Raw genomic sequence first — 18,955 nt, 5'->3', positions numbered from 1 at the left:
AAGAATGGTACTTTCTTGGTCCTGGTTTTGTTGTCTTGGATTATGCTTCTTCTTTGTCCTTTCACATCTCCCTTGTTTCTGTCAAAAAGTAATACTACTCATCATCTCCTGATAATGGACTTAAATTTATCCCTAAAATTAAGGACTGATTTGATGACTTATTCCAGTGGGGAAGGAAGGAAGTAATTTTTCTATAACATCCAGGGGCTTGTTGGTGATAAGTTCTAGATAACTATCCCCCCCCCAAAAAAAAAGAAAGAGAAGATAACTGACAGATGCTGACCATGCCTTTGCAGGGAGGAAAAAGTGCTGAGCTGGTCCTGTCGGTGACCCATCAATATATTCCTATCTAAGTCTCATCTTGGTGCATGATTCAGGTACATCAAATTCATAAGGACCAGCATCCTTGCCTCTCCCAACAAGCACACAGTGACCCTTGCCAGGGCAGAGAGACCAGACAATGGGGTGCGGAGGGCAGAGCTATTTAGGCGCCACCTTTGAAGTGGACAGAGGAAACATCTAAGAAGCAGAGGGGAGTGTTTCACTGGTGGGCCTTCATGGAAGAAGGCCTGGAAGCTAAGATAGCTCCTTTTCTAACCCTATGAAAAGTGTACCTAATAGGAAATTTTACCAGCTTTAAAAGGAAGTTGAGGATCACCATTCCTAGTCCTGCTGCCTGCTTGGCTTTTTGGCTTTCGCTCCTCTTGAGCATCTCCATGAATACTCACTAACCTGGGCCAAAGTCATTGGGCATAAAGCAGGTGTCTGCAGCTCCACACATGTTCACGAATTCAAAGGCCATATGCTGAAATACTGCCATCTTGTGGTTTCCTGAATAAGCAATGTCAGCTCAGAGCAACCCTGAACCCCAGGGCAGGAGTCTCACTCTGGCCAACATCAAGGTAAACATCAAGCCCAACTTACTTTAGAGATAAGCCAGTGCTCTTCTCTGCCCTCTCTTTCCCACTTCCAGCCTAGATATTTCCTGGCAAAATCTATCTCGACCTTGGTGGACATTGCAGGTTAAAACCTCCATCTCTCTTGTTCCCTTTTTTGTCTCTGCAGATGACGACTGCACTGACAGCTTCACCCCTAACCAAGTGGCCCGAATGCACTGCTATTTGGACCTGGTATATCAGCAATGGAGTCAAAGCCGAAAGCCCACCCCCATTCCCGTCCCACCCATGGTCATTGGGCAGACCCCCCTGTCCCTCACTATCCACTGGCTGCCTCCAATTAGTGGAGTTGTGTATGACAGGTGAGAGAGGCACTGGTATCTTTCTCTGCGGCATTTCTTGTGAACAAGGGGAAGGATGTGAAGTTGGGGGAACCCCAGTTTGGAACTATAAATATGCACCGCTACTCAGGGCTGCCTCCGCCACCCTGCTCAGTACTCATCTCCTGAGCAGAGCTCATGGGGCTCTCACGTCAGCCAATGGGGCATCATATGTGCCCACTCCTTGGCGAGGGGCATCCGGATGTTTCCTGAAATCACATCTGGTGGGCTTCTAGGAGCTGCGAAGGGGTTGACAAATGTGATAAACAATGACCTGACAAAACTGAGATGGCATTTGCCACCTGTCCAGGTCAGCTGTTCCTCCTTGGTGTAAGGGTGGAGCAGGGGCTTGCTACTTGCACAGTGGTGTCTGGAGGAAGGGAAGTAAGGTATGTTCTTCCAGGCAGTTCTGGGGGTGAGTGGGTGGCCGGTGACTCAAGCTGTGTATCAGGGGCTTAACTGGCTCGTGTGGGCATTTCTAATGCCTCCTCTGTGTCCTGTCGTACCCCGTGCCTACCCCACGCCTACCCCACTTATGGCTACTATCTTGCGGAATTGTCATTATCTGTTCATTTTCCTATCTTCTCCGCTACTCAACTGGCAGTTCCTTGGGGTCAGGACTATTTTTTGTATCTTTGTCTCTTGGCCTGCCACAATAAACAGCTAATTCATGTTTATTGAAGGAAATCGTTACACCTAAACTTGGTTTTTATTCATCCTTTGAATATCGGTATAATGAATACCAGGGAAATTTTTGTGGAAAGGAGAGAAGGTAGGAAAAGACTGACATCTGACAATTGGTGGGAGGATGGGGGGATGTGGTTTAACTGAAAAGGGCCAGAACCCCATCCACGACCTGCTCTCTGTTTTCAAAACCTACCACCGTGGGCTATTCGGTCCTTCTATGTGTGAGGCACTGTGCGAGGTATTTTACCTGCAATTGTCTTATTTAGTCCTTGCAGTGAGCCCAATCTCTGCTATATAAGTGAGGAATCTGATACATAGAGAAGCACATGGTGGCTAGCCCAGGACACCACAGCTGGATAGGGCTGAATTGGGGGTATCCCTGGAATTTCAGAAATGGAGGACATGGAATAGATTCTTTGAATTTAGAGTTTTCACCTATAGGAGGTGGAGGGTCCCTCATCTGTGTGTCACGCTTCCCTTCTGGGTGTCAGATCCCACCTAGGGAGCTGAATGTCCCTGAAGCATGTTCCTGTGTACTCCAGCTTTGCTGAAAGCCTGGGAGAGAGGACAGGGAGAGACAGGGATGGGAGGAAGCAGGTGAACCATTTTTCAAAGTGGCTTTCCCGGCCTTCTGGGATCTTGGAACCTGTCCTGGACACCTGGTGTACACTTAATGCGTGATATTACTTAGACCCTGCAATCCTATAAAGCAGTTTTGATTGTCATCGGCACCCAGGCTCTCATGGGTTCCCTCTGTGAGTCAACATATATCTCTGTGATGTGTGTAAGAATCCTCTTCCTGCAAGTGTGACCTCGTGCAGCTTGGGTTGCTCTGGCTGAACAATAGGTCCTCTGTAGGCATGTGCAGACCCGTGTTTTACATCAGTTTATGTAACACATGTAAACAATTTAATCTTTCAATTCTCTCTCTGGTACAAACGTTACGATAAAGCAGACATCAGTGCTGGCTTGCTGCGAGGCTGTTGGCAGAAAAGGCTGCAGTTGGCTTCCTTTTCTCAGCGAGGTGGGCTATAGCGCTGAGGCCTCCTGACACGTGCGTCGGGGAAACTCACGTCACGTACCCAGCAATTTGTGTCACACTTGGAGTTATGTTTACTCCTCCCCAGTAGGTATTTGGAATCCTTATGTCAGAGAGGAGCCCAACCACGCACTAAGCAGCGGCCCTGGAAGAGCCAAGTGCATCAGGGAAATGTGGTTTGGAGTCGCGTCCGCAACAGAAGTGAGCGCTGACTGCAGTCGGGGGTTGGAGTTAACGACACCTTTTGGTTGCCAAAGTACTGGACACTTGATGGTGTTTGGGAACTTGCTCAGAGGAATTAAGAAACTTGTTGCGACTTTAGGCAATTTACTTCATCCCTCAGAGCCTGAGTGTCCTCGTTTGTAAACAGGGTTCTTACAGGGATTAGAAATAATTTATGAAAAGCACCTAGTGGAACAATGCCAGGTATATACAGTGCTTAACAAATGGGAGCTGGTAACATACTTATTACCCTTATTTAACAATACTGTTTTTCCATGATATTGCAAGATTTTACTTTTCTCCCTCTACTTGTTGAGAGACCTTGATTTGATGCCTCGGTTTGCAGATGGATCGTTCACAATTGGGCTTCCACAACCTATTAAGTGTAAAATAAGCTACAAGGATATATTGTACATCACAGGGAATATAGCCAATCTCATAATAGCTGTAAATGGAGTATAACCTTTAAAAATGAATTGCTATATTGTATACATATAACTTTTATAATATTGTATAGCAACTATACTTCAATAAATTAAAAAAAAAAGATTCTAAGTATCAGAGGCAGGCCTCATCAAGTGATTTCCCCTTGTTATTCAGCTATTGTTGTCATTACCTCTTCAAGATATGGTGCTTGAAGAGCTCTTCACAGGTGTATTAATAGTCTCAAGGATGCGCATAGAACAAGCTCTCACAGAGGGACTGCTGAGGCCAGTCTGTGTCCTAACTGCTGGGCATAGAAAAATTGAGCTTGGTCTGGATCTGCTCACAGGCAAAGGAGGAGGAATGGGAGTGGGGCTTCGCAACACCACAGATCAGTGCCCTACAATGGGAGCCAGAATGTACAGTGGGTGCCCAGAAGAGAGAGTGCTGGCCATCCAGAGGAGTCAGGCTAAGTGCCACTGCAAAGGTTACATTTGCATGGGTCTTGAAGGGTGAGTAGGAGCTTGCTAAACAGAGAAGCTTAGAAAGGCTATTTAGCCAGAGAGAGAACAGCAGGTTTCACGGAGCTATGTGAAGGGTATGATGTATTTGTGAAATGGTGATTAGTTATTGTGATGGGAACATAAATGAAATTCATGAAGGGACCGAAGTAGGTAAGGCTGGAGGTATCCTCTGAAGGACGCTGAATCATGGTAAGTAATTTAGATGTATCCCTATAGGCAATGGAGAACCAAGGAGTGTTACATTTCATATGACTTTTATTTTATGTGTGTGATTAAAAGTAGAGAGTTAAAACATAAGACCACATATAACTAATATGTTTACTGTGAAAATTGTTGTCTGTTTCAGTTGGGGGAACGCAAGGAGGCTTTGGATGACTTATTGAGAGTCAGTGTATAAGTCATTTTATGTTGAAAGATTCAGATTGTAATTACTTTGTGTTGACTGGATAGAAGGCCTCTTTCATCTCCACAGGCCTCCTTTATGACTTAGTTAAATTCTTCTGCTTCATAACCTTGAGATTTTCATGGAACTATGAGTTTTGCAAAGATGAGGTATATACAAGAAGGAAATGAGTTGAGAAATAGTTGTGTTCTCAGTTACCCACTAAGGCCTCACTCCCCATTGCCACTCCCATGCCCCAAAGGTCTTGTGAATTTTGTTATCCCAGTTCATCTGATCTGTTCTCCCCATCTCCACCCCTGCTCATTGTTTTCCCAGGGTCCCGGGCAGCGTGTGTGGTGCCTGCACTGAAGATGGGACATTCCGTCAGTACGTGCACACAGCTTCCTCCCGGCGCGTGTGTGACTCCTCGGGTTACTGGACCCCAGAGGAGGCTGTGGGTAAAGGACCATGACTTTTTCATTTACACCTTGGTGGCCAAGGTGGACATGGGGGGTGGAGGTAAAGGGTGGAGTGGTGGCATGGTGAGAAAAAGGTAGTGTGCCTGCTGTGTGCGTGCGTGTGTGTGTGTGTGTGTGTGTGTGTGTGTGTGTGTGTGTGTGATGTGCTAGAAATCTCCAGGGGTCTGGGAATGACTCTGCCTGGTACCTTTGTGTGGATATCCTATGTGTGCTTAACGTGCCAGTGGCTGTGGTGAAGCAGAGGGAAGCATAGAGGAGAGAGGGATGGAGAACTCAGGGGGTGACTTCAGGAGGAGCTAGCTCGGGCATGTCGTATTACATGTGCCTATCAGCCCATGGAGCAGCTTTGCCACATGACAACATAAGCTGATTTCATCCTCCCCTCTATCAGGAGGCTGATAGAGAACACGTTGCAGGGAACACTCATACACACTGACTGAGCCAGTTTGGGTGGAGTGGGGTGGACTAGGTGTTCCAAACTGATCATTCTCATCTATGCTATTTTATGAGTCTATTAATCACTGGTACTGGTTGTGCTTTGGATGTCATCTAAGCTAGGCTCTAGGAGGGGGAAAATGTTTTTAGCTGTCTCCTTTCCTGTCCCACCCCCAACTTCTCAGTTACATATTCACTCACCTACATATAACAGTGCCTCTACGACAAAGTAGAGCATGAATGCTACCCCGATTCAAGTCCAAAAAATGCAACTGACATGAGTTTTAGTACCTTCTGATGAATGGCTTGAGTTCTTCTACCATCACAATCTTCAGTGTTTACCTAGTCATCACCTTTCTCTTTTTCTTATATTTATTAAGAGCCTAAAAATGACTCAGTAAGACGTGTTGGACAGGGTCCTATTTGAATTAGTTTGTAGTCTTGACTCTGATAAGAAAAAAAAGGAGAACATTGGTCTAAGAGTCTACATCATCCCCTTGGGCTCCCAGTTACTCAAATGACAGGAGCCTTGAGGAGGGATGTGGGGGGAGACAATTGACTTGATTGATCATATAGAACTTTTTTCAAATGATTTTTCAGGGAAGAATGGAAGGTGAGTATAAAATTTACATTGGCACTGAGTACGACTCATTTAGAGATGGGCATTTCATAAAAGGCCATTTTTGTGGCAAACAGTTCGTCCTGTGCTAGTGTTTTAATGCCCATTTGACTTTCTGGCCCTGTACTTTTTTTCTTTTTAATTCTTGGAAAAATTTAAAGTTATCTGGTAGAGGTGAAAGGAATTAGAAGTTCTGGGTTCTAACTCTTGTACTGTGTCTCCAGGCATACTAAATCAATTTTTAGGGCCTCCACTTCATCTCTTTACATGAGATCATAATAAAAACTTTCTGACAGACAGTGCTGCTATTGAGTTGGCTTCCAAGGGACTTTACTCTGCTAGTATTGGGGGATGCCTGTTGGAAAATACTGTGAGGAAATACTGGTATTCCTTTGCTTTGAACAGGTGAAGAATCAAGTCATATTTTAAATGTATAAAATGAAAGGAATTGATTCCCCAGCAGAGCACACACAAACACATGTATTTACAGATATGATCAAACTGTATTTAATGACACTTAATGGACACTTCTTGACCACCAACTACATTCAGAATGCTATGAGGAATAGAAAATTGAACCAGACATATTCCCTGCTTAATATCATCTTCTTGGAGAGAACTTCCCTGTCTCCCTGATCTAAAATAGCCCCCAGCCTTACACCATTATTCTCTAGCCCTTTATCCTCCTTTATTTTTCTTCAGAGATGACATTATTATACTGATGCCTCTTTATTTATTGTTGTACCTATCACCCTATGGTAAGATATATGTGATCAAGACTTTTGTCTCTCTTGTTCACTACTCTATCTCTGATACCTAGATTTGTGCTAGGTGTGAAAGAGGTACACAGTCAATTTTTATAGAATTAATGAATGAATGGATTCAAAATACAGGGAAGAAAAAATAGAGATCATAAGATGTAACACACACACACACATTTGAACTTATTTCCTCTGGGCTTTGGAACATTATTTTCCAAATCCTGAAGGTCTAAGTCATTCTATTTTTGCAAATGTAGTTTGCAAATATTTCTAAGGAACACTGTATAGATCTTCTACACTAATCTAGTAAGGCAGGGGTTAAATAGTGCTTATTTTATAAATAAGGAAATTGAGGCTTAGATAGACTGGCCACAGTCACACAGCTAATGCACAACACCAATTACAGCCTAACTACTGTTTCCTAATTTAGCAATTTTCTTTCAGTTCCCCTCATGTTATAGGAGAAACCACCTTGTATAGATTATTTCCACAGAGCTGACTTTATATGTTTGTGATATTTGATTTTTCACCATTACATTTTTACTTGGCTACTGAATCTCCTTTTTTTTCCACTCAAGAAAAGTGTTTCTATTTCCTGCCCGCAATTTCCTCTGTGTAGTGCTCTACTGGCTTACATATATTTGAACTGAAAGGGAAGTTTCAATGTATGGTTTTAAAGTTTGGCTAACAGTCCATTGGAAGGATTGCTAAGGTATGATCTTAGGGTATCAAAGAAGTTTCGTGAAAATCCTAATTAAACATTGTAGCAGCAGCCTGAAACAAACATTGGCCTGATTAGTAAATAAAACAGGGCTTCAGAAGCATTAATTTATCATAAATTATTAGTAAAACTAAGTACAAATAGTTCTCTTCTACTCAAGACTTCTTTAAGGACATGACTTACCTTACCTGTATCGGCCTCATATTTCCACCTAGTCTCTGGGTCACTCCATTCCAAATACCATGCTGGATTTCTCTTGTTAAAGGGCACCAGGAAGTGGTGATTTGGAGCATAGTACTTTTGAATTGTTACACCTCTGTCTTCAGTAATACTTCAGATCTAACCTACTAAGCTGACCGTCTTCTCTAAGAATTTGCTCAAAGTTCTCTTCGACTTCCTTCTTTTTTCTGGCCCTTGATAGGGGTGACTCATTTTCAGATTTTTAATGGTGATTCCTGATGCGTCTGTCTTTCTGCTCATCTCCCTCAGGGCCTCCAGACGTGGATCAACCTTGTGAGCCAAGCTTGCAGGCCTGGAGTCCTGAGCTCCACCTGTACCACATGAACATGACGGTCCCCTGCCCTGCAGAAGGCTGTAGCCTGGAGCTGCTCTTCCAGCACCCAGTCCAAGCTGACACTCTCACCCTATGGGTCACCTACCTCTCCATGGACTCCTCCCAGGCGCTTTTTGACACAGAGATCTTGCTGGAACACCAGGAGTCCGTGCACCTAGGCCCCTTAGACACTTTCTGTGACACCCCACTCACTATCAAACTGCACGTTGATGGGAAAGTCTTGGGGGTGAAAGTCTACACCTTTGATGAGCGGATGGAGATTGATGCAGCTCTCCTGACTTCTCAGCCCCACAGTCCCTTGTGTTCTGGCTGCAGGCCCGTGAGGTACCAAGTCCTCCGTGAGCCCCCATTTGCCAGTGGCTTGCCCATGGTGGTGACACATCCTCACAGGAAATTCACAGACGTGTGAGTTGGGCAGTAGGGCTTTCTAAACCATGGGGCTTCCTGAGGCTTTGGGAGTGGGTTTGGCTTCCTTTTTCTCCATTTTTTAATATTCTGACATGCCCTTATTTGGAGAAATGTTCAGACTCTCAGAGGGGGTTTTATTCTAAAGTAGCATCTCTGAGATGAGCAAAAGTATTTCCCAGAATGGGCAAGCAGGTGTTCTGACTGATGATGCCATCTTTACGATTATGGAAAAAAGAGGTTAGTATTTGATATGTTTCAGTTGGACTGAAAATATTAATTGCCGTAAATAAGTTGATCAGAGTCAGATACTCCTATCTGGTAACACAATTTGACTTTTTTTTTTTTTTTGCGGCACGCGGGCCTCTCACTGTTGTGGCCTCTCCCGTTGCGGAGCACCGGCTCCGGATGCGCAGGCTCAGCGGCCATGGCTCACGGGCCCAGCCGCACTCTGTGGCCTGTGGGATCCTCCCGGACCGGGGCACCAACCCGTGTCCCCTGCATCAGCAGGTGGACTCTCAACCACTTCGCCACCAGAGAAGCCCCACAATTTGATTTTTGATCCTTGCTTTTAAATAACTTTTAAATAATCTGCCACAGCTCCTATACCATTCAAAGGTTACCATCACCTCTTCTACAGCTAAGCAGAGAAGCCAAGGGTCCTGCAGACACTATACTCTGCTTTCATGACTCATTCATTTTTCTTTCCTCCCTCCCTCCCTGCCTCCCTCCCTCCCTCCCTCTCTCTTTCCTTCTTTTCCAACCCTCCTCTTTCTCTTTCTTCTGTTCTTTCTACATTTAGTGAGTTCTCAAGTGCTCCTGGCACTGTGTGCTCAGTGGTGGGGACACAGACTAAGATAAGATCATTGGCTTAAAGAGTTCAATGTCTATAGATTAGGAGGCTGGTATCTCTAAAGGCAAATTTTCCTCACCTCATAATTTTCGTTGGAGGCTGTCCTGAGGGCAGAATTCAGGGTATAACAAAAGTTTTATCAAAGGTGCTATATTTGTTAGTTTTTGCTGCACTAGAAATCATCACAAAACATAGTGGGTTAAAACAACAAACACTATTTCTCATGGTTCTATGGGTTGGCTGTGTGTACTCACCTGGACCGGTTTGGCCAGGGCTAGGTGGCCCCAGGCGACCTCATGCACGCATTGGAGGCTAAGCTAAGGCACTGGCACGGCTGGGAGGATGAAGTTCTCTTTCCCCATTGTCTCTCCTTCACTAGGAGGCTTTGCCTGGGCTTGTTCTCATGCTGGTGAAAGGCTTTCCAGAAGTAGGGATGTCAAGTTCCCAAACACTCACATTTTTCAAGCCTCTGCTTACATTACTCATGACATCATTCTACTAGCCAAAGCAGGTCACAGTCAATTCCAGATTCTGCGGGTGGCAAAATCAATTCTATTTCTTGATAAGAGAAACAGTAAAGTCACATCACAGAAGGGCATGCATCTGGGATGGGAAGAATTTTTGGCCATTTTTCAGTCTGCCACAGCTACAAAAGAGTAGAGAAAAATATTCACCTTGAATTTTACTACATTTTCCCTCTCATATTAGCTCTATGAATTAGAACTAGAAGACAGTGAAATGGTCAAAAAGCTCATGCAAAATAGGAGGATAGATCATGGGATGGATTTGAAAAGAAAAAAATATATTTTGGGGGGGTTTCTTTAGTAAGGCAATTAAAATGATATTTGTTATCTAACTTGATATACACACGTGCATGCGTGCACACACACACACACACACGCATGTACACACAACCTTTAAGGTCAATAATATCCCATTTTATAGATGAGAAAACTAAGGCTTAACTTTAATTTGGTTGAACAGAGCTCGTAAGTGGCAAGCTCAAGATTAAAATCCAATTTTCTGACCGAGTCTCATTTTGGTTCCCTTTCCTTAGTAACACATCACCTTTTACAAACTCAGCTCATTGAAGGTCGGGGCTACCTGCTGCTGAGTTTTCTCCCCAAGAAACGTAAACATATCCTGACGCTTCCTTCCAATCCTTTCCCAGCCACAGAGCAGTATGAGACTTTTATGCATGGCTGGATGAGAAGTCAGACAGAAACCAGCCTGCGAAAGGGAAGCCATCCAAATTGATTAGGATATAAAACTGGTTTTGCTTTTGAAATATCTGGCACTCTGATGAGGAGTGCTTCCCTACGGAAAGCTAATTTGGAAATTTAAGTCTTTCATATTTATGTGTCTTTCCTACTAAAATAACTAAAAGCCAGGACAGAGGTGTTTAAAGGTGTTTTTGAAACCCCACGACATTTCCCGTTTGCTGGTTGCAGCATCAAGCGAAAGAGTAGAGGCTTTGTGGTTGAGTCGAAGAGTGTGTTAAAGAAGAGAGGGTCTCGGCAGGAGATCTGTGGGCACCACTTACGGCAGTCCCAACAGCCCTTTGAGATCCTGTTCTCCTAAGTCACTCCCATCCTAGCTTGACTTTAGTGGTACTTTTCCAATTAGGGCAGGCACTGGACAAAAATTAAGTTGAGGGCAGAATTTGTCTTTGGAACCAGCAACCTCCCTCTTGAGTCCCTTCCCCCTTGCAAATGTTCAGTCTCTCACGTTCTCCACTCGATCAGTGCACTTGGGCTCTAGATCGAATCAGATAAACTCCTTCCATCTCTGGTGTCAATTGATAAAACTCCATTCCTGGTTTATATGTATTTTGGAGGTTTGGAGGTGGGGAGGCATTTAATGCATTTCCAGTTGTGGAATTTCTTGCCTCCACACAATGATGATGGAAGGTGTTCTCACCTCCTCCTAGGAGAGAGTGGCTTTTCCTTGTAAGCATTTTGCCTCCTCAAGACAAGAATTCTCTTGAGAGACAAGAAAACTCTGATTCACAGACCCAAGAAGGGCCTTGCTGAGACCAAACTCTGAAATTTTCATCTTCAGTTTCTGTGACTACTTGAATGATACAGAAGACTAGGTTTTCAAGAGTTGGCGGTTTTCTGTGTGTGTATATGTAACATGGTAAAGATACACTCGAAATACCGTCCTCCTAGATAGCGTAGGACTGTTAGTTCAGTTTTAATTCAGCAAGCATTTGTTGTACATTCACTATGTGGAATGTACTGGGAATACAGAACTGAATATGGTTTCAAACATTCTGCTGTTCTGTAAGACTATATGCCCTGATCTTTGTTTCAAACAATGTGGCATATGTTTAACATTTATATTCCCTGTAATATTTATTTTAAACTCCTGCAAACCATCTGAAAAGGACCCAGGGTGTGCCCCACTTCCTGGATGTGGTGGTTACAGCCCATTGGTTTCCACAGGGAGGTCACACCTGGGCAGATGTATCGGTACCAAGTTCAAGCTGCAGCTGGAGCAGAACTGGGAGAAGCTTCGCCTCCTCTGAGCCACATCCATGGAGCTCCTTACTGTGGAGATGGGAAAGTTGCAAGGTGAGGACATACTGTATGCCTGGTATTGTGTGAGGGAGGATGCCCTGCCCTGCTTGGACAAAGAGGGTTAGCCTCAAGTTTTAGCTTGACTGGTATGGGAAATGTAAGGGGCAGGGCACTATGTGATTCAAGTATTAAACAAAATAGAGGACCTAGTAGATATCTTGAGTGGTCAATCACATCTCTACATAGTTAAGGATGGGCCCACTTTAATTTAGAACTCATCCCAGTCATAGATACTGGGGTTGATTCTGTGGGGACCCTCTTCAGGTTTCAGAGAACAACTGCTGGGCAGTGATTCAGGGCAGGAGTTCATGGTGGAGAAGGTTACTTGCCAAATGATGCTGAAGGAGGATGTGAGGATAGCTTTTGGATCAGCTGCCTGTCTTATACTACTAATGAGCTGTGTGACCTGAGGAAAATCAGTATAGCTTTCTGAGCTTCACTTGCTCATTTGACCCCTGGAAGACCTGATTGTAATGTTATTTCCAGCTACTCCATAAAATCACCAAGGTAAAAATGGAATCACTTCTTTGATTTCTTAACATGCCATATTCATTTTTCTGTTACCCTCTAGTGACATCAGTCCAGAGGACTAATTCATTCTGGTTTGCCTGGGACTTGCCGGAATTTAATACTGAATACTTCCATGTCCCAGTGATCACCCTATATTAACCTGTTCTGAATGCTTATCTAACCTAATACGTTACTTATATAAAGCTGCTGGGAGTAGGAGATTGGAAGGCTAGGCACTGTGATTTGTCTTAGATTCTGCATCCTAATAAGATGACTTATTTTTAATTTCCCAGATCAAGGAAAAGTACCTTACACCTTTTTTTTTTTTTTTTTTTTTTTTTTGGCCACACTGCACGGCTCGTGGGATCTTAGTTCCCCAACCAGGGATTGAACTAGGGCCCATGGCAATGAAAGCACGGAGTCTTAACCATTGGACCGCCAGGCAGTTCCCAGTATCGTATATCTTGAAGACCTAATAGAAAGCAATCTATAGCCTTTCTTGGGGTTTCATCCCATTGTTTAGTAATTACTAAATATTGTTTATCTTTTCAATCTTCTAAGATTCCTAAGCTTCGCTGTAAGTCTACTCCTTTTCATAGAAATATAAACACCAAATGTTCGCAGACCTCAGAACTTTATCAAGCGACTGAGGTCACTTTAATACCCAAACCTTCTTAGTTTGCTGCCACCTTCTGCCTTACTCAGTCTCAGCTTGCCCCTCCTCCTCCTCCATCTCAATTAAATATCTCCCTGGGGATGCCTCACATATGCACAGAACAAATCTGGCTGCTGTTGATGTTCTCCCTGGCTGCCACATTTTAAGTCTGCTCCCCACTTAGTTAAGCTGTCTGCAGGACTAGATTACCATTACTACCCAGACAGAGTCCTCCTTGAACAAAATACTTGGCTTTATGTCGTAGCATCTCCTACAGCAGTCCTCCGATGGAGCTTCTGATGCCCCATGGTGCCACATCTGCCTGCGGAGCTTGGGCAGAAAGAGGCAAGGGCCTTCTTCCTGATCTGATATTACACATTCTAGCCTGGGCTTTGCAACAGCTTCACCTGTAGCAACACCTGCTTGGCTACTGGGCCTCACAAGGCTCTTTATCCAAATGTTCCTTTAAACTCTGCCTGTATTCCCTCTTTGTAAACAATCATACTTAGTTCTGCCATCCAATGAGAAGACATTTCTGAATTGCAGCTTTGTCTCAGCTAGAGGCACTCCATTACACATAAAGCGGGAAGGAGCTGTACAAATCATTTAATCCACTGTTTAAAATGCAGAAACGTGTAGATGCATTCTAATGGAATCACAGATACCCAAGAAGTCATCCTCAGATTCTAGTTTAATACGTTTTTATTAGAAGCTAAAAGTTGTCATTTTGGATATCACTTGTCAGTAAGAAAATGGATAGTAAACAAAGCCACACGTAGATGGGCAGGTTTCCTCCTCACTATATCAGCTAACTACTTTTAGGATTCCCCTCATTATGAGGTTGATAGGACTTTTCTAGTGTAAGATCATCTTCCAGAAACACTGGCAGGACCCCTGGTGGATCTCTTAATGTGTCTGAGCCATGAGCTACTTTTCCTGTAAAAGCATTCTCTTAGCTTCTACTTCTCTCCAGCTTTCATTTTTTTAATACATATAAGGAGTTTTAAGAACTTGAAGTGATGGTAACCAAACAAGAAGAATCATTTTATGTATATATGTGTATAAGAATGTACACTTTTACCTTCTAGGAGCCTGGGCGAAGAGTGTGATGATGGAGACCTTTTGAGTGGAGATGGCTGCTCAAGGGCATGTGAACTAGAGGAAGGTTTCAATTGTGTAGGTGAGTTTAGAAACACCTGCCTAGGCTTATGTCCTATTTTTGGAGGGGTCTCCGTGTCTTTTTTTTTTTTTTTTTTGCGGTACGCGGGCCTCTCACTGTTGTGGCCTCTCCCGTTGCGGAGCGCAGGCTCCGGACGCGCTGGCTCAGCGGCCATGGCTCACGGGCCTATTTGCTCCGCGGCATGTGGGATCCTCCCGGACCGGGGCACGAACCCGTATCCCCTGCATCGGCAGGCAGACTCTCATCCACTGCACCGCCAGGGAAGCCCTCCGTGTCTTATTTTTGTGAGCTCTTACTGATAATAACAATAACATTTGATGTGTCTATTGTGTGCCTGGCACTAATTGTTTCACATATATTTTCCCATTTAATCCCTACAATAAATATGAGGGGACTAAACAGAGGCACAGAGAGCTTAAATAACTTGCTTTCTCTTATACAGCTAGAAGTGATGACGTCAGGATTTGAACTAAGGAAGCAAAGCTCTAGAGTCTACATGTTAAACCACTAGGTCACCCTGCCTCTTAGATTAATGTTACAAAGGATTGCTCTTGGGTCCTCTTGTCTAATGTCAGACTGTCAGCCAAGTAGCACAATCCCACAGATTCTACATAAAAATTAGGGTAGGGTATGTTTTAAGCCAAAGGGAGTACAAGATATCTCTTGGTGTCTGTGTTTAATAGATAAGATCATGAAGAATGGCAGAGGATCATAACATTTCTTAATCCTGGTGAATCACTGGTAATAAATTATTACTAGGTGGCTTTGACTCTAGTCTCTTGGTACACAGGAAGACCCTCTAGAACACTTCTCCCAATTCTGATTAAAACCATCAACAGGCTTCTTTGCAGATTATTTTTCCATTCCCTTATGCATACATTGCAGTGATTCTGTGCAATATATTCATCAAATTACTTTAAAAAGCAGTGAATTTAAAAATATTTTAATGTTTCTAGATCTCAAGATAAAGTCAGGTATGATTATAACTATGTAGAATTTATTAAGGTATTAAATACTATACAGAACACACAAATGCCCCTGCTCTCCAGAGCAGAATAAAAAATTATAAAACCTTAGTAGTTTTACATCCATCCATCTAACAGAACATGTTCAGTGCCCACCATATACCACAAGTCTAATAGAGACCCTTATCCCTTCCTGTGTCCAGCTTCCTTCCCTTATAGAAATCTATCAGTTCTTGAGAGATGGGCCTCTAGCTTTTGCTTACATTCATTTAGCAGTAAAGTATGCACCTTGAAAGAGACCATTCTGTTTAAAAGTAGCATTATCTGTTATAAAATTCTTTTCCCCTTTTCTGGTTTGGAAACTGCGACTCAGAGCATTTTAGTGACTCATCCACAGGCATACAACGAGGTCTCTGCAGAGCCAGCACTGGAACTCAGCTTTCCTAATTCTTAATCAAGTGCTTTTTCCTTGCTATGAAACTACAGAAGATAATTTTTTTTCCAGTTTTATTTGACTACCATTCAGATATTTGAAATGCCTCCCCATTATTCTCCTTTCCAATCCAAACATCCCCTCATGTGATTAGGTTTCCAGACCCTTTCCTATTTACCCCAACCTGGCATGCTTCATGTGGTCAATGCCCAGAAAGGAATTCAATACTCTAGTTGTGGTCTGGCTGTGCAGAATACACTGAACCGATTACCTCCCCTCTTCTGTACACAAGTATTTGTTAATGCCACCTCTGTTTGCATCATTTCTTTCTGGTAGCACATAGTGGGCTCATCACACACACACACACACACACACACACACACACACACACACACACACACACAAACACACACACTGCCTTCACCAGTGCAGCTCAAGTCTCATTTAACTTAAAAGCAGACCTTACTTTGTTTCTATCACATTTGATTCCATTAAATTTGGCTCATATTTCTTTACCCTCCAACTCCAGGAAGACTATAGCTAAATTATTTTAACTTTACAGGGCAAAGTTAAAATGATCTATTCCACAGTTAGACATTTGTTTCAGTGAGTAATATGCTCATAGTATGCTAAGGATGTAGTTCTAGTCCATTATTTCTCAAAAGATTAATTTTGAAGGAACCATTGTGAAATGTGTTGTAAAAGTGGTCTGCTATTTTTTCATGGATTTGAAGAAACAGAGGGAAAAATTTTCATAGTAAACAAAAAATAGAGAAGAAGCAAGGAGAAACAGTCACTGGATTATATAGAAAAACAAAACATGTATACATATGTATGTTATAAAAGTATGTGATAAAATATATATTATAAAAATAAGCATATTCACATATACATTTATGTGTATACAAAATATGTACATACACATAAGCTATACATACACATATATGTATATGTGTGCATATAAACTATACATACATATAAACATACATATAAAATATACATACACACATATGTATATATATGTACGTGTGTGTGTATATATATATATATATATATATATATATATATATATATATATATGGAATCCTCATGGAGATGTCATTCCAAATACACATATATTGGTTTTAGGGGAGTGACTTAGAAAGACCATGGCTTTAATGGAATGCAGGAGTTTAAAACCCAAAATAGGCTTAGAACCAAGTCCTAGGAATAGTGGTTTATTCCTGGCAAGTAGAGGTAGATTTACTGCAGAAGGGTCTTAGACTTGAAATTATTAAGGATAATAATTAGTAACTACATATTGATGAGCAGCTGAAAAATTACCGGAACAGTCTTGTGGTATTTCTGTGAAGAATTTAAAATAAAAAGAATGGTATAGTAACAGTTAATTTTAGTGATGACGTTACTGAGTGTGTACCTATGTGTTGATTTATTTTAAATCTTGATTTTATTTGCATGTCCTATTATTTTAAGTAGAAATGAGGAATTAGAATTATGTTACTAATATGGCTAAAAAATACAATAGTACTTAATAAATGGCTTTATAACTGCATCTCAGCTTTTTACATTTGAAGAAAGCTATTTTACATATCTATGGTTAGTACAGACTATTCACTTAGTAGGACTTATCCTATGAGCAAGTATGGACTTGTCCAGGGGTTACAGCTTGCCCTACAAGCCCAACGGTTTTTCTCACATATTCATTACTCACACGTTTGCTTTTGAAGACAGTCCTGCCTTGGCTTGAGGCAGTGTGGAGTGAGAGAGAGCCCCTGAACCTGCCTTGTATAAGCCTGGCTCAGAGCCTAACGATATTGCTTCTGTGTCAAGGGAACTTTGGTGAGTCACAATCACAGAGACTCAACTTGTCTATTGATGAAACAAACAAAAAATACATACCTCACATGGTTGTTTTAAGACTAAAAAAAATAATACACTTGTAATCCTTATAAACCTGGAGCCCATTTGTCCATTTCAGAGCAAGTTGCATGGTTAGTTGAAGAAACACAGCAGCAAAATGTAATTGAAAACAAATCCCTCAAATGTTTTATTTAATATTTCAAAAACTGTTTAGAGGATTCAAGTATATAATACATCCTACCATCTATTTAAATTTCCTTTATTCTTTTACTTACTTCTCTTGTATCCCCAGCTTCCCCTAAATACCTTGCTCAATGGTTCCTTAAAATTTCTTTCTATATCCAGTCCACAGCTGCTTTTTTTCTTCCTGTTCCTTCTCCCCCAACCCCACCCACTTTGTATACTTTTTATTATATAAATGGATTTTACCACTCTCCCCATGAAAAAGTATCCTTCTTTTTAGGTGTGTGTGTGTGTGTATGTGTGTGTGTGTGTGTTTGTGTGTGTGTGTGTGTGTGTGTGTGTGTGTGCGCGCGCGCGCATGTGTTGTCTATATATTTGGGGTGGACATTAGATGAGTTGGTAGTTACAGGTTTCTCTTTAGCAGGCTGGAGAAAAAAAAGTAATTATTTTTACATGACATGTATAAAAACACTTTTTCAAATGTCATTCAAATTTTTCTTGGCAGGGGAGCCAAGCCTGTGCTATATATATGAAGGAGATGGGATATGTGAGCCTTTTGAGAAGGAAACCAGCATCACAGACTGTGGCCTCTATACTCCCAAAGGATACCTGGATCAGTGGGCTACCCAAGCTTATTCTTCTCATGAAGATAAGAAGAAGTGTCCTGTTTCCTTGGTAACTGGAGAACCTCCTTCCATGGTAGGTTAAGCCAGAAGAATAGAGTCAAGGCTAAACAAAATTGTGAAGTGATTCCCCCAGATACTTAATGTGAGCTTACATTTTTCTCTCCTCACTTTGACACCAAATTTAGTTCTTAATGCACTCAGAATAGGATAATGTTAAATGAAAAGCTTCTAGACTGGCAATTAAATCTCATCCCTCACCCTCACCCCACTTACATTCACTAGTTTTCATCTAGGAACCTTTGACTGTGCAATAGCTGACTTCAAGTTACACAAAAACATCTCAAAATTAGTCTTAGAATACACATATCAGAAATTACACTTGGGCTTTGTGTGTGGGAAAATTTATTTTAAAAGGAGAAAAAGAAGCAGTAAAGAGTCAGAATACCTGGATAACACTATTGGATCTACCAATATTATTATGATTATTACTAAGTGAGATTTGACATGTCACTTAACCTCTCTGGGCCCCAATTTTCTCATATGTAAAATGGGTATAATAAT

At 42.2% G+C, this 18,955-nt stretch overlaps 1 protein-coding gene across 3 annotated transcripts in view; it reads left to right on the top strand.

Annotated features, from left to right (window-relative positions):
- The window catches only part of PAPPA2 (pappalysin 2), a 328,458-nt gene that overhangs the window by 129,353 nt on the left and 180,150 nt on the right, over positions 1-18,955 (top strand). For all 3 annotated transcript variants that reach the window (XM_067031083.1, XM_059051959.2, XM_067031094.1), the window contains exons 5-10: positions 1,066-1,258; positions 4,890-5,011; positions 8,058-8,547; positions 11,848-11,976; positions 14,236-14,327; positions 18,274-18,467. In XM_067031083.1, the coding sequence (XP_066887184.1) occupies positions 1,066-1,258; positions 4,890-5,011; positions 8,058-8,547; positions 11,848-11,976; positions 14,236-14,327; positions 18,274-18,467 (1,220 nt within the window). The remainder of the gene's footprint in view (positions 1-1,065; positions 1,259-4,889; positions 5,012-8,057; positions 8,548-11,847; positions 11,977-14,235; positions 14,328-18,273; positions 18,468-18,955) is intronic.

The sequence above is a fragment of the Kogia breviceps genome, chromosome 1 (assembly GCF_026419965.1).
Source record: "Kogia breviceps isolate mKogBre1 chromosome 1, mKogBre1 haplotype 1, whole genome shotgun sequence".
Lineage (NCBI taxonomy): Eukaryota > Metazoa > Chordata > Mammalia > Artiodactyla > Physeteridae > Kogia > Kogia breviceps.
This window is presented reverse-complemented; position numbering and strand designations above follow the sequence as displayed.